Source organism: Pelodiscus sinensis, chromosome 3 (genome assembly GCF_049634645.1).
Source record: "Pelodiscus sinensis isolate JC-2024 chromosome 3, ASM4963464v1, whole genome shotgun sequence".
Lineage (NCBI taxonomy): Eukaryota > Metazoa > Chordata > Testudines > Trionychidae > Pelodiscus > Pelodiscus sinensis.
The window spans coordinates 194868306-194884283 of NC_134713.1; the positions used below are offsets into that span (position 1 = coordinate 194868306).

A 15978-nucleotide genomic window follows, 5' to 3' on the forward strand; every position below is an offset into this window, starting at 1 on the left:
CCACTCCAGACCCCTCATAGCCCCCCCTTCTGATAGTCCGTCATATTTGATAATCCGGCTCCCCCTGGGTCCTAAAGGTGCCGGATTATCGGAAGTTTACTGTAGCTATTTCGGAGTAAGTGTTATTCTTATGTAAAATGAGGTTTACAGATTTCGGAATAAGCCAGCCATTATTTTGAAATTATTTCAAAATAACAAAATGATTGTGTAGATGCTCACATTGTTATTTTGAAATAACGCTAGTTATCTCGAAATAGTGCAGTGTAGAAACATCCAGGGAGTAAAGAATCAGTATTCTAGTATTGGAAAGTTTTAAGACATCACTGACTGTAATAGAGAAACAAAAAACAGGACTATGTAGCACTTAAATGACTAACAAGATGGTTTATTAGGTGATGAGCTTTCGTGGGCCAGAACCACTTCCTCAGATCAAATAGTGGTAGAAAATTGGCACAACCATATATACCAAAGGATATATGTATCCTTTGATTGTATCCTTTTTATTGTATCCTTTGGTATATATGGTTGTGCCAATTTTCTTCCACTATTTGATCTGAGGAAGTGGGTCTGGCCCACGAAAGCTCATCACCTAATAAACCATCTTGTTAGTCTTTTAAGTGCTACATAGTCCAGTTTTTTGTTTCAGCTACACCAGACTAACACGGCTACATTTCTATCACTATTCTGTAATGGAGAAAATCTGTATTACAGGGTGGAAGACCATGATGATCTCATGCCTATTTTCATGCACCAGAACGAAATTCTGAGAGAAACTTATGGAGACTACTTCCTTGCAGAACTTATAGAAGCTCAAGATGAAGAAAATCATGCTGCTGTTTGTGAGGTAGGTCCTTCACATACAGGTTTGGTTATCCCTAGCATTCATTACACTGTATTTGGCTAACTGCTGGTGCACTGACTTCTTGAATAAAAAAGAACTAAGTAGGACTTACTATGATTAGAAAGTATAAAAAATAATTTTGATAGCCATTTGACACTTGAGCAATTCAGCCACATTCCTAGTTAGTTTCCAGTTCTTCCAGGAAAATGATTCTCTCTTTGGAGTGGATATCTGTTTTAAGGCTGGAACATGACAAGTGAATCAGTAATAATTACAGTAGCAAAAATAAAATAATAATTGTTTGTCTCAGGAGAACTTTTTTTTTTTTTTTTTGAGAAAGGAATGGATATGTACTAATTTATTCTTGACTGAGAGCTAGATCTTGGGCAGCTCTTCTGTGTGAGGCAGTTAAGAGCATCCTGCCCCTGCCTTTGTGTTGCTACTAAAAGAAATATCCAGAACTGCAGACCCTCTGGTCAAGGAAGCGTAGAGAGTACTGCTGAGATGCTCCTATCAAGAAAACTAATTGAAAAGGGTCAGGAAGTCACAGTTCTTCCCTTCCCATGTAGAAACCAGCAGAGTTGGCTGGACATACCATGAGCAGTATGGTAAAGGGCTATATAGTTTTGTGTTTATCCTAGCACAAGGGGAACGTGTAGGCCAGCTCTGCTTTTCAGTGCTTCTCCTAAAGCAGTCTGAGTGCTCCTGAAGCAGTGCCTCCAATGGTTGACTGTAGCTACCCTCCATCCTCCAGTGATTTAATTTGTATATTTTGATTCTCATGGTGAGATAAAGGAAGCTACAATTTAGACCATTCAGTAGATTTTTTTCTGAGACAATTGGAAGAGGTGATCTTAAATCAGTTATTGTTATTTTAGACACTTTGCACTATAAATAACCAAATTACATTCACTAGCAACATTAATATTGCATGTGATGACTGGTAACCAAGGATACATAGTCAAAAATATATCCTTAAGGTAGAATCATAGATGCTAGAGATGGACAAGATGAGTGAATATTGTAGTTAGTTTCCGTATCTTGATCCATGCAGGAAAATGTATGCAATCTCCAAAAATCAGGAATTAGTTTCTTAATTAAAAGGAAACTGAGAGTGGCTGGCATGAAAGAGTTTTTAAAACATTAATATTTTGCATTGTCTCGGGAGAATGCATTTTTAACCAAGCGTTTTATTTCATGTTATCTAGTTGCTGTGTTTTGTAATTCTATGAAGTATTATAGCAGATAGGAGATATAACTTACTTTACCTGCAGAAATCTGCTTCCTGTAGCAAAATGCTGTAAAAAACCCAAACAAACCCTTTAAAAAGCAATCACAGCAGTTTGAAACCACGCAGTAAACAATAAGCCTTTAGTGTAATAACACATTACCAATAGCTATCTTATAAATAATGTATTTCTAACATACATTTATAGCTCAATATGAAACCAGCAAAAGATGCTTCAGGCCTTCATAGGATAGATTCACCAGTGCTGCTGCAGATTGGAAAGACACCTCCATGTGAACCAAGATAGATGCCAATTTTCCCTGCAGAGAATGAAGCTGGCAACCTCTTTTTGCACATATGGTAGATGGATTGGTTAATCAGCCTCTGCTGAGCCTTGGGCCTAAAATTACATAGCAGCCAGACAACTGCAGAGACCCATCTTTTGTTCAGTTAGGCAAACAAGACTAACAAACAATCACTTGTTGTTTGGGGAAAAAATGAACTTTTTTATTTTTATTGAAGCGTTGATGGCTTGATAAGACAGCCGGACAAATCCAGCCTTTCATCACAAGATTTTATTAAATATAAGAGGAAAAAATACATATAGTGGTTATTTATCAATAGATTGCATATAATACTCAAAATTAAGTTCCTATCTTCTGCCCGCCTGTTTTAGTGAAAAATCAATGTTGATTCCCTGTTCTGTTCATTCCCTCTATGGGCACCTGATATTGGCCGCTGTTGGAAAACCGGACACTGGTCTTTCTAGATGGATCGTTGCTCTGACTTAGTATGACTATTCTTATGGTCTTATTTTTATTGTCAATGTCTGTTTCTTGTTTAATCTTGTAACTTGCAGGAAAGTTGTAATTCTATTCACTAAACCAATGTCACCTGCTATTTCATCAATACAAGGTCCTTATCACTCACGTATCTGCTGCTGTATCCATTGCCATTTGTTGCTTGATATGTTCAAAACTTAGAATTATGTAGTGCTTATATTTTTGTGCTTCCTGCCCCTTGAATTAAGCCATGTCACCAGGAAATAAAATATTTTCTTCCATTTAAGAGCACAACAAAATGTGTACACTAATGTTTAGTAATTAGACAACCACTGTCTTTAGCTACATCCAGATTTTACTTTAAAATGGTTTTAGATTGAGCAAGAACCTTTTCTGAAATGTTTAAGTACAAAGCACCATCTATAGTTATATTTTAAATCTAAATTATTTATAAATGGTACATATAAAAACACAAAACCCCCACATTTTTTAATTCTTCCCCTGTGCATTTTAAAGTCAAGATTATTACACTTACTTGTGTCTTTCTGTGAAGTATCTGGTATTAGCCATCATCAGAGACTAGGTACTGACCTAGTCAGACCTTCATGCTGGTCCAGTCCGGTTATTCTTATTTACATTTTTCAAATTTTTGTATAAAGTAGCTTTTTTTTAAGAGGGGATTTAAAGATAAAAAGTATATGAATGGCTTGTTCTTGTGCTCCAAATTCATGTTGTTATATGACTTACAGCTTTTCTGAGTGTAATCATGTTATTTTGATATTTTAGGATGATGGCATGGCAGTAGGGCTCATGAGTGTTTGCGCTGAAGTGAATATACAGTTGCTTCATGACTGTTTTGACCTGGGGCCTTTCCATGGTCTCTGCAAACCACATCCTGATGATATTCTCAAGCCACCACAGGAGCCAAGTATTCAAGCAGGTAAAAACAGAGTAAAATATATGGATTCAAATCAGTTTGGCTACATTCATTTTTTAATTCCAAAATATGTAATTATTTTATAGGGTTGGAAAGGGACCTTTTGGAACAGTCTAGCTGTAAGCTTTCTATATCCTACCCCTCTGAGACTTTCTAGATCAAGCAGAAAACACATAATGACAGTCTGGCATGGAGATGGGCTGAGGACCGGGTTGAGAAGGTTTGACAGCTGTTGTTTCTGGTTATGATATGCTTGTCACTGTTGAAATTGGAGGATCTTTCAGGATCAGAAGCGTTATATAAATAAAGTTAAAGCAATAGACACGCTTCCCCATATCATCTGCAACTGGGCTGTTAACGGAAGGTTTCATTTTGAAAGTGATTCTGATGCCTGAGAATAATTAGGCACCTAGTTAGCTGTGAGCGCTGTTTATCAAGTGACCAGTATGATCTCATTGTTTCCTCTGTCTATAATCTTGTACCTAGTTTCTAACTTGAAGATCATACAATCTATCTCTGTCATAGCACAAATAAACAATAATGATTGTAATAATAAAGTTGGTGTATGTATCTGAAGAGTGGGAAAAGTTCTCTCAATGATGCACTGTCATCCGCTGGCCTCTCTTAAGAAGCACTGAAGAGTTTGTTGTGAATTTGTTTTGTTGCAGAGATACTACCTTTAAATTTTTTTTTTAAATAATCAATAAGGTTATGTCTACACTTGCCCCTTTTTCAAGAGAGGGATGTAAATGAAGACATTTGAAATTGCAAATGAAGCCGGGATTTAAATATCCCACGCTTCATTTGTGTAATCACATTATGGCACGATTTCGAAATAGCGCTACTTTGAAATAACAGACACTGTTAAGACGTGGTTATTTTGAGAGAAAACCCTTCTCTCGAAATAGCCCTTATTCCTCATACAATGAGGTTTACCAGTTATTTTGAGAGAAGGGTTTTCTCTCGAAATAACCGTGTCTTAACAATGTCTGTTATTTCGAAATAGCTCCATAATGCGATTATGCAAATGAAGTGTGGGATATTTAAATCCTGGCTTCATTTGCAATTTCGAATGGCTTCATTTGCATCCCTGTCTCGAAAGAGGGTGCAAGTGTAGACATACCCTAACAGAATAAGTATGAGCACTACTAAAGTGTTACTACATGTATCACCAGTCACCCCGATATTCTAAAACGGTCAGCCTTGGGGAAGAAAATGAAGGAAAGAACATTCTCCTAGCCAGTCTGTCAATTCTCATCTCTGCAAAGAACCACCATGTTAAAAAGATTAAGGAACTCAGTCATTTTATTGTATTCTTCTCCTTGTCTCTGGAGCTTGCTGGAGTGTTTTTGCAGACCTAAGTGAAGGACAGTATTGGGAATATAAATAGGGCTGTGAGAGGAGAAAAATCATTAGTACAAGTCTACTGCAGATGCGCCAACCTCTTGACTGTAGTATAGGTGGATCCTCTCTTTCCTAACATTGTATGCTGGGTCATCTTTCTTCAGGATCAGTTGGCTGGGTACATAGTCATCTGAAAGGATCTTCTAAACCAGGGGTCTCCAAACTTTTCAGCCCGAGGGCCGCATTAACTATCAAACAGCAGTTCGGGGGCCGACTACACACTTGAGGTCCAAATAAAAAACAATCAAAACATGGATGTTGTTTTTAATTATTTATTTAATATTATTTTATTCAGTTATTATTTAATAACACATTCATACACTACACATGAACACCTGTATTAGTGTGAATGGTGAAATTGTTTCCTGGATGCCAAAATAGCAGACATTTCTGGCTTTAGATTTGTTGTCCCTAACATCAACAGTGACCTGAGATTATCATCGGACAAGTTTGTTCTCAAATTGTTCTTCACGTATTTCATTCTTGAAAATGTTTGTTCACACAGGTATGTTGTTCCAAAGATTGAAAGGTACCTTGATGCAAAAGTTTTGACATTAGGAAAGTCTTCCTTGGGCAAAAACTGGTAAAAACCCACCAGTCCTATTTTGAACTTGTCCCTAAGGAGGTCATTTGCTTGCAACTCAATGACTTCCAGCTGCAGTTCATCTGGGCAACTGGCCACATCTGCTTCAAATGGGTTTTGAAACAATCTCACTTCTTCTGCCTTTGAATCCAAAAAGGTCTCCACGGGCCGGATGAGAGGGCCTCGCGGGCCGCATCCGGCCCCCGGGCCGTAGTTTGGAGACCCCTGTTCTAAACCCATGTAAATTAGGATCAGGTTTGGGTTTTTAAAAGGCCAAATGAATATTTAGAAAAAGACACTAAATATTCAAACCTTAAGAAATACTTGTCAATATTTTAAATACCTTTGTAGCTGTGACCCGTTCTGGTCTCTCATTGAGAGCTGGCGCTCAGAGAGTCTAGGTGCTGATGAAGGCCTAATCTGACAGTCCTGACTCTCAAAATTTCCACTGACTTCTATCTGAGTTTTCATTGACCAAGGACTGCAAGATCCAAGTCCATAATTTATGGTAAATTAGTCCTGATGAACATCTGAATGATTGAAAGAAGCTATGGACTTTATTTGTTTTATGGCGAGTTCTATTATTTGTCAAAAAATGCATATATTAGGATTATTCTAAATATAACATAAAATAATAGAATTTATTGTAAAGCAACAAGTATTCTATTCATGTTCTTATACAGCCTTTTTCACTATATCATCTGAGCACTTTCCAGAATGCAATAAACAACATGAATAACATTTGTCATGTGTGAGTCTTTCCCTTCCCCCCCACTTCTCTTCCTCGGGAAAATTGTTTAATTTCTTTGTTCCCTGTAATGCTGTATGTGTTATGGAGACAAGGTTGAATGTAGAAAGAAAGTAGCTGGAAAAATGGGAAGTAATATAGTTCTTAGTTCCCATAGAATTTTGTTGCACAGTTTTGGAAGAAACTGGCTCTGGCTCTTGCACAGATTAACTGTAGGGTTGCTACAGCTCCATTGGGCTTGAGGAGTAGATATATTAACTGTCCTTATCCCTGAACTACAGATGATCTCTTAAGTGTCTTGAACCAAGATCCATTGGTTCTGCCTTGAAGAAAAAGGCAGAGATCTTCAATTTGACTTGATGTTTAACTGAAAACTTTGAAAGCCCACAACTCTTCTCATTCATTCAAATGCTGAGAAGCAACTTTATTGTCACACAACTTTGAACACAACCCTGGGGAATAATTCTGAGGAAAAAACAGAATTGAAGTTGCTGAAATTTTGTAGATAAATTGGGCGTATGTCACCTAACAGTAAGAGTTCTGAATTAATAATTTGGTATTTTATTATATTGAATAATCATTACATTATTGATGATTCTTCATCATCTTTAAACTAAAAAAAGTTATTATAATGCTTTTTAATAAGTTATGGTTTTCCTTTAAAACACTATAAGTTGTACCAGTAAATTCTTAGTAGGTATTGTATGCATGCTTTGAAGAGTTCATCTGTTGTATCTGGCCAAAGCAGCCAAGAGGAAATTTTTTTTTCTTGTTTTTTTGTTTTGTTTTTGTTTTTTAAATCAAAGTAAATAATAAAACTAACTCGCATTTATTAATATAACATATTCAACCAAATTAATTAATGTACTAGGTTCTTGGAGGTTACAAAAAATTGTATGGCCTCTATTTGCTGTCATTTTGCATGTTTTCTTTATTGGAAATTTCTATTTTATTTGGTAAATTTTCCAAAATCTGTACCTGAATTGATTATTTAATAAGAGTGTTATTCATGTTGTTTGTTAGGTGTTAAAGGATAGTTTGTTTAACAGAAAGGTAACATTTTAAACACTCTGTATAAAAATCACTTCTGCTCTCAGTTAATCAAAGTTCACTTATGTGGTGTGATGCCATAAATATGTTGGATCTTCAGCCATCCATAAAGAATACTAAGAAAAACAGGTGACCCAATATTTTTATGTAAAAAATAGCACATTGAAAAAAGGCATAAATGTAATTCCTTCCTCTTTCCTGTCATCTTTAAAAAGCATATTTTGACATGGGTATATCTTGCAGGATCAGTACTGTTTTTCTGTGTGTACACCATTTGTACACTGCTTTGAAAATGTAGAACCAAATTGTCTGCTGCTATAAAGAGAATGAAGCTGTATTAATTTACTATCAGAAAATATGGTCCATTATATCTTGAATGAATTCAAAGTCTGAGTGTTTAAAATGTAAGCCACACTCTTTTGTACAAGAAATGCTATGTTCATGTATAAATAGCTATAATAGAGAATTTTCAGGCTGTTTAACTTGCCATAGCCCTTGTAAATAGAGATTGCAGCTTATTGTTTTTTCCTTTTAAAATCTAATATAGGGCAATAAAAATGAAAGAGTATACAAAAATCTATGTTTACCGTAATGTTGATATGCCACTTACATTTCATGATAATTATAGTAATTTGGCTGTTACTCTATGTGGAGTCAGGAATTGGTAGCTAGAAAACACTATGATATCGAGAGAATGATTCAAGAGGTTTTCATCAGGCTTCTTATTGGGCTGGCTGTTTGATCCTGCTGATTTTCACTTCTACCCCCAACCCAGCAAGCGTAGAATCCTTTTAATTTTCTTTTGGTTGAAGTCTTTCTTACTTCACTTACAGTTGCAATAGATAATGTTCTTCCAGATCACACATGTATGGTACATGTAGAAATAACAATGATGCAACTGGATTTGGCTGTGTTAGATGGAGGAGCCATTAGGGAGTTAAATTTTAGGGTAAAATCAGAAACAACATATCAATATTTATATGAAAACCAGAGGTATGTATTAATTAACTTGTGATATCTGCAAGCCTGTTTGTAATGAGAAATACCGTTGGATTAATCACGGTGGCATTTGATCATATCTGTGAAGGTGCCCATCTGTGATACCCCAGGAGAAATCACATACTGTACTATAATATGTGCATTTTTGCTCACCTGCACATTGCATCAACATTTTATCTTCTAATAGTGATTATAGCTTTTTTTTTGTTAAATCATGCTGAATTATTATAAGTTAAGATAATAAATTTATAATCTAACTATAAGTTAGTAAGGTTTCTAACCATGAAGCATAATTTTTGAAACCCCATTCCAGGGCTCAGAAGTCTTCAGATTTTTAGGATATTGTTTTGGCATACATTTCATGAGATTAAAGATAAACTTAAAATGTCCAAGAGTTTTTGTTAAAGCGTCTCTTCGGAGTCTTCATTTTAAGTATATAAAAGATGAACTAGGAATATGTCTGTAGAATTTGGAAAGTTACTTTTAAGAAAATTTTGATAATTAATTAATATATATGAAATGGCTTACATATAGGGAACTCAGCTTGTATTGTTGTGGGAGTTTGGTGGTTATTTGCTTGAATGTATTGATTCTGTTGGTGTGTGTTTGTCACTTAAATGAACTATAATCCATTAATATTTGGTTTCCCGTATTGAATATAAATTTGAGAATTGCAGCATGATTTCACATTATCTAAAATAACTCACCGTGGTGTTATACTATATACTAAAGTACCATTCCTGCAAGATGTTGAGTAATCTCACCTTTCATTGACTTCATAGGGGATATAGTAGCAGGGTAGGGTTAGAGACTGTATTTTCCCAAAATTGAGTAATTGCTGTCAAGTAGCTACCCTAAGGCTGCCATAGATGGAATACAAGAAATAGCAGTCAGCTTCTCCTGCATTGATGTCAGCTTTCGGTAGTGTCCTATTGCACAACTGTACATCTGTTTAAAACAGTAAGTCATATGTACACAGCAGTTCAGCCATTAAAAATTAAATGCAATAATGCATAATAAACATTCTGAAATTGATTTTAGATTTTTTTGCCATTTAGCATTTTTAATGTGAGAAAACAATCTTGGGCCAGATCATCATCCGATGTAAATTGACACAGCATTGGTTTCCATGATGCTGTGCCAACTTACACCAGCTGTGGATTTAGTCTATGTGAAGAAAATGTTGAACATGGTGAAATTGTGAAGTCTGGTGTTTATCGATATTAATACAAATAACTCATACTTCAAATATATGCTTTAATTTTACTGGTTTAAACTGTATTCCAGAAGCTCTATTTACACCGTATTCTCTCTCTCTGTATATAAATAAAAATATCAGGACTTTCAATGGCTAAGTGTAAGATGATAGGACAAGGAACTAAAATTGACTCCCATTGCTTTTGTCATCAATTTTGACACCAAAAATACTATTATCTTGTTAGCAATTGACTATTGACATCATCATTGCTTTTATTGCTATGTATTCAGCTCAATGCTATGTAGACTTTAAAATCTGATTTCAATAAACTTGCATGTGTGTTGTCCTTTCTTTTCTTGCTTATAGAGTCCTTTCATCCCTGCTTCGCTTACTGTAGTTTAAAAACTGGTTTCTTTGTATTTATGTACCTTCTCTGCTAAAATGGGTGTTCATTAAACAGATTAGCCAGTATCTGCTGTTTGGGACTGAAAAATACAACACAGATCCTTTCTAACTAGCTGAAACAGTTACTTGAGCATCCAGTGGACAGACTCCTGGCTGCTGCTGAAAATCATAGGTAACTGAAACTCTGGTTCAGGTTAAAGTGAAATCCATTGCCAGCCCAGCAGCTCCTTTGGGGCTCAAATGTGCCTCCAGATCTCTATGCAGATGTTGCAGTGCTTCAAAGGAACTACAGGAATTGTGTAAAAGGATCCTGGAATATGTCTGATCTGAGCCCCAAAGGCAGGCCCCATCTGCAATGGAGGAGACAGGTAAGTAACAAGATAGGAGAGGCACTATTAACCCTTTTAGACTGCCAGCCAAACTATTGCCTCGGGACAAAATTTAAAAATTGCTCAGCATAAAATATGGCCTTTACTTTGCAAAAGGTTAAAAACCCTTTAATAAAAACAGCCTTAGAATAAAAGAAGTATGGGAGGGAGTTACTCAGACTGCAGGGGAGAGGCAAGAAGGGAAATTTTCTTATCTCCTGCTTCGTTTTGTTTTTAGTAAAGGGTGTATATAGCAGATGGACTAACTATTTTATAGTGAAAACTAGTGATTCTTGGATCTAAAAAACAAAAGAATGAGACTATTATTAGACTAGTGTACCTTCATTTATGTTTTTTGAGATCAAATTTTTCTAACCATTTCTCAAGCACTGTGATAGTTTCCCACTAAAATATACATTGTACTTGTTTAGCGCCTATATCACAGGATTTCAAAGGACAAGCATTCATAAAAACGTAACTATAGTCCCGTTGAGATAGATAATTAACTATATTTTAATTTTATAGATAATAATAATAAGACTTCAGATTGTTCTGGCATCTACCATCTGAGGATGTCGCACTTTCATGAATTAAGCTTCACAGCATCTCTGTGAAGTAGAGAAATATTATCTCCATTTTACAGGTGGAGAGACTGATGGAGGCAGATTAAGTGATTTGCCAAAGGTCATACAACAAATTAACTACAGAGTGGGGCACTAAATGTTAAGAGACAGACTATGCAATTAGTATTTCCACATTGACTCCTTTCAGTTAGGATACAAATATAATATTACCTCTATACATAGTGTGAGGAATGTCTTCCAGGTTGTCTTTTGTTCGAATTCTTTTTTTTTTAAATGACATGTACTGTTTTGTCTTCACTAGGACTTTAGCATATCTGATTATTTTCTCTGAAGTGAATGTAATGGCTGAATCTTAACCATGATCATAAGAAACATCTTAATAGTGGTGTTCTGCTGTGAATTATACTTCATGTACTGCTGTGATTCTGATGTTTATGGTTCCATTTTGTAAGCTTGTTTGATGCATTTATTCCTCTTCATTATTCAGATGAAGAAAAAAGCAGCCAAACAAGTCAAGAGGCAGAATCTGTTTTATCTCAAAACTCTGACCATATTAGTTCACAAGATATGGATATACAGGTAATATTACTAAACATAGTTCATTGGACATTTAAATAAATGCCATAACTATCAAATATAGGATGCCTTTTATATAAAACAATAGAAACATGTTTGTAAATTCAGAAGGATAAGAATTGAGATTTGTTGTTGCTTGTTTAAAAAATGTGTGCAAAAGAAGAGTGCAGACTACCCTTAGTTGTATTTGCATAGCTTTTTACTAGCCCAAGTCATGCCTCCTTGTCTACACAGCGCTTTTTAGCAGTGTACTGTCCTACTGCCTTTCTGCAGGAAAAGGCTCTGGCAACTGCACAATAGCTGGGAAAGGCTCCAGCAGTTTTCCGTGGAGCCTTTCCCTCCTTGTGGGGGAAAAGACCTGGCAGTGGGGGAAAGCGCTGCCAGCTCCCTGCTGATGGATCCCTTCCCTGCAGCAGGGAAAGATCCCGGTGCCTCCCTCTGCCAGAAACTTTCCTCACAGCCATGAATGGCTCCCGCAGTGGGGAGCTGTCTTCAATCTTTTCCCACTATCTTGCCTCTGCCAGAGCCTTTCACTGACTCATAGCCACACATTGCAGTGTGGACATGGCCTGCTTTTCACTGTCACATGTAACCACATGTATGCTATACACTGGCTCCAGGGGTATGTAGTATAGATGTAGTCTGAGTAGTTAAAGTATCTAGCAATATCCACTGGATTTGTCTACCTGCTTGTCAAAACTAATTTCCAGTGCCTCCTGTAATTTTGAAAAGGTCTGAATATTAGGGTTCCTTTATTTACAACTCTTTTGCGGTATTTTCTGAGAATTTATACTCCTCTGTGCAGTATGGCTCCGAGAAGTTATGAAGTAGTCATTAGGCTTATTTGGAAACCACTGCCATCTGAATTGTCTTGAAGCATCTGGAAAAGAGGAGGAAATAGCTAGAATGAAGTTGGCTCTGATGCAGCTTTGGGAAGGAATTGCCCACCAACTGGCTGAATGACTTATGAGTATGTTTGCATTCAGTAGCACTATGGGAGTTGGGTACTTAGGCCTTGTCTACATTACTAAATGCCATAGGTGTAGCTGAACTGCAGTGAAGCTCCATTGTGAGAAATTCTAAAGTAGACCAAGTTTGGCATTTTTGCCACTATGTTGTAGAATTAAGTCATGTGGTTTTTAAAAAAAGCCCATGTTCTTAGGCTTGCCAGATGGTTTCAACAAAAATACCGAACATCCCCCTCCCCCCCCAAAAAAAAACACCAGGGGGGTGAAATTCTGTTCGGGGGGGAAGGAGGGGTGACCAAAGTTGTTGAACAAAAATTAAAAAAAGGATCCCAAGAGTTATTAAGCAAAAAAATAAATATATAAAATAAAACAGCATGGCCCCTTTAATTGCGTGCAGAGTCAGAATAGGGATAGGAAGAAAAGAGGTTGAGCACTAAGACCCAGGGAAGGTATTGCTTCCCCTTGTTCAGGTCTTTAGGTTTTTTGCCGATGGCCATCTTGTTTTCTTGGTCGAGCCAGAAGGGAGCTTCTCTGCGGAACCAGGTAAGCAGGCAGTCCGGGGGCTGGGCCCAGTGCTCAGTATGTCATAGGGTTATCAGGTGTCCGGTATTTTCATCTCCTGGCAGGAGAAAAAAACAGAAAATACTGGACATTTTAGGTGTCTGGTAGTTTCTGAATTTTTTTTACCAGACAGGAGGCGAAAATACCAGACTGTCTGGGTCAGTACTGGACATCTGGCAACCCTACATGTTCTTGCTACTCTACAGCCTCCATTGTTGCTATTCCTGGTGTAGCTCCAGTGATGGTGAATCATTAACTATGAAACGTAATAGTTCAGATGCAGCCTTTAGAAGCCAACGTAAATTTGCTTAAACCAGATGGCATGGAGGATGGTGTTAGGAACAGTTTCCCTGTAAGCTGAGCGCTTGGGCGTCCAACCAGGAGAGTTTCAAATGATGTCCAGCTGATTAACAGAACGCCTATAGTGGTCACAGCTGGCAGCATGTGTGTCCACTGGTGGTGCACATCAACACATGCCTCGGTGCACATAACATAATTTATTCCACACATGGATGGAAAAAATAGAGGAAACATTGGTTAAGATTTCCAGATTCCAGTTTAGTTGCAGTAACAACCTGATTAAATGAATTCCTATCTGCCCAGGGAATCTGGGATGAAGAAACCAAATGGAATACTCTGGAATGTTTTTGCATATTTTTTTATTGTCATCGGTGTTGCAATAAGCTGCCTTTGTCTGCAGACGTAATTGGTTTTAAAAGGACTATTTAAACTGCAAGAGTCATGAGCCTGATACACTATGTAGTGTTTCATAGACGAGACTTTCAAAAGCGCTTCAAGTTTTAACGTTGATTTAAAAGGGATAACCATTAAACCAGTGCTGAGCACTTTAAAAAAAATCCTACCTTTTAGTATCAATATATTATATTAGTTACATCTTAGAGCACCCTTTGAAGTAAATGTTATCACACTGTAAGAGTTGCAGTTGGGGAAATTAAGACCAGAGCATTTGAAATAACTTACCCAGTCCCAGGCAGCGAGTCACTGACAGAGCTGGGATTAAAAGTCAGGAGTTCCTGGTTTGCAATTCTGTATTCTGTGTACTAGACTACACTGAAAGAGACAATAAAATTGTATTATATTCATTCTTTCTTATCCTTATCAAGAAGAAAAAAATTATGAATGAGAGCCCAATATGTCCAGAATTAGTGATCCATAGGAAAACAAATGAGTCATGAATGTTAATTTGTATGTGTTATTGATCACTTTCTCTTTAGCTGGACACCAAAACTGAAGATGTCCTTCCCCAAGCTGCAGATGATGTCACCTCACAATCTACAACAGGAAGTCTTCAGAATAATGTTTCAGAGGTAAGGTCTAAGTAAAATTGAGAATTTACCCCAAATATTCATCCACAGTGCAGTTTTGAATAACATTCATTTTTTAGCACATGGCCACCCATGGTTTTCCCATTATTGCCAACTTTTGCAATACTTGGTATTTTTCTTAAAGCTTTAGCTCCTGGAGCCATGCTATTACAACAGAATCCCAACTCTCGTTTAAAAAAATGAAAGTAAGAATCTAGTCCTTGTGGTTCCAGAGAAAAGTTTGAAAAGGTGTTATCTAAATGCTGGAAAACTAGAGGATAAAGAAAAAGAATGCAGAGTTATAGCTTTTTTAAATAATTAATTGTTGTGGCCAGGCTCAATACTTTTGAACTCTTGGAGCTCGTAAAACTGTTTTCTATGACTTTCTAGTTATGCGTGTAGAGAAGTGGGCGCTCTAGCTCCTATCGAGGCAGCACTAGAAGACCTTGTGGGGCTTGGCTGGGGTCACAGAACTCTTGGTTATGTGCCTCCAGTAACCAAGAACCCTTGCAGAAAGGCCACATTGCATTTTACCCCTGACTCAAGACAGGCAGATTCTAAATTTCTTCCATTTCTGCAGATACCTACTTGATTTCCTATGCAAATCTTATTTACTTGGGCCTTTGTTGGGGAAATATTAAATTCACTTTGAATGAACAGTGAATTTAAAAATAAATGTCAATAATTGGCTGTTTCTCAACTTTATTGACACTGATTTGCTTCCATTTTTTAAAATGAAATAATTTTATATAATCATTATTCAATATTAGCATATAGGTGGCATTGCAGGCTATAATACATTGATTGAAAAGATGCACATTGAATGCATTAATTATATTTTGTAGATATTTTGTGCAAAGTTTTCCTTTTGAGATCCATGCAATAGTAATCTATTTCAGTATATTGTTAGATTTAATATTGGCTCTCATGGAGACCAATATACCAAAGCTAAATTCTTCAGTGGAGATCTAAAAGGCAAAATTTGCTTACCCCTTTTTAAAATAATCAACAAAAAATAATATTTATGATGTACAACTACTTATACATAGGAAATTTAGCATTTTTTTTAAGTAAGATGGTGCAGATTCCCTTACTATGCCAAATTATGTCATGATTAACACCCTATGTTACCCCTCTGAAGTAATTTGATTTTGCATTGGGTCAAAATCAGCAGAGGATTTTGCCCATGGAATTTTAAATAATTGTATCTGTCTTTCATTTTTCCTTTCAGTATATTTTCAAAACTAGTCTGTTCTTTAAATATAGTAGCTGTTCATCTCCAACATGACATTTTCTGCATTACTCTCATTTTTGTGCTTTCTGTTTTTTTTAATTGGGATAAAATACAAATTTTTACTCTGGAAAATATTTCCTAAGATTAAATTTCTGTTAACTGTTCCACCTAATGACTATAGTGAGAA

The 15978-nt window shown here is 36.4% G+C and overlaps 1 protein-coding gene across 5 annotated transcripts in view; it reads left to right on the top strand.

Annotated features, from left to right (window-relative positions):
- Nucleotides 1-15978, top strand: part of CFAP61 (cilia and flagella associated protein 61) — a 200512-nt gene that overhangs the window by 26664 nt on the left and 157870 nt on the right. For all 5 annotated transcript variants that reach the window (XM_075925780.1, XM_075925784.1, XM_075925782.1 and 2 more), the window contains 4 exons: nt 712-844; nt 3638-3791; nt 11615-11706; nt 14468-14560. In XM_075925780.1, the coding sequence (XP_075781895.1) occupies nt 712-844; nt 3638-3791; nt 11615-11706; nt 14468-14560 (472 nt within the window). The remainder of the gene's footprint in view (nt 1-711; nt 845-3637; nt 3792-11614; nt 11707-14467; nt 14561-15978) is intronic.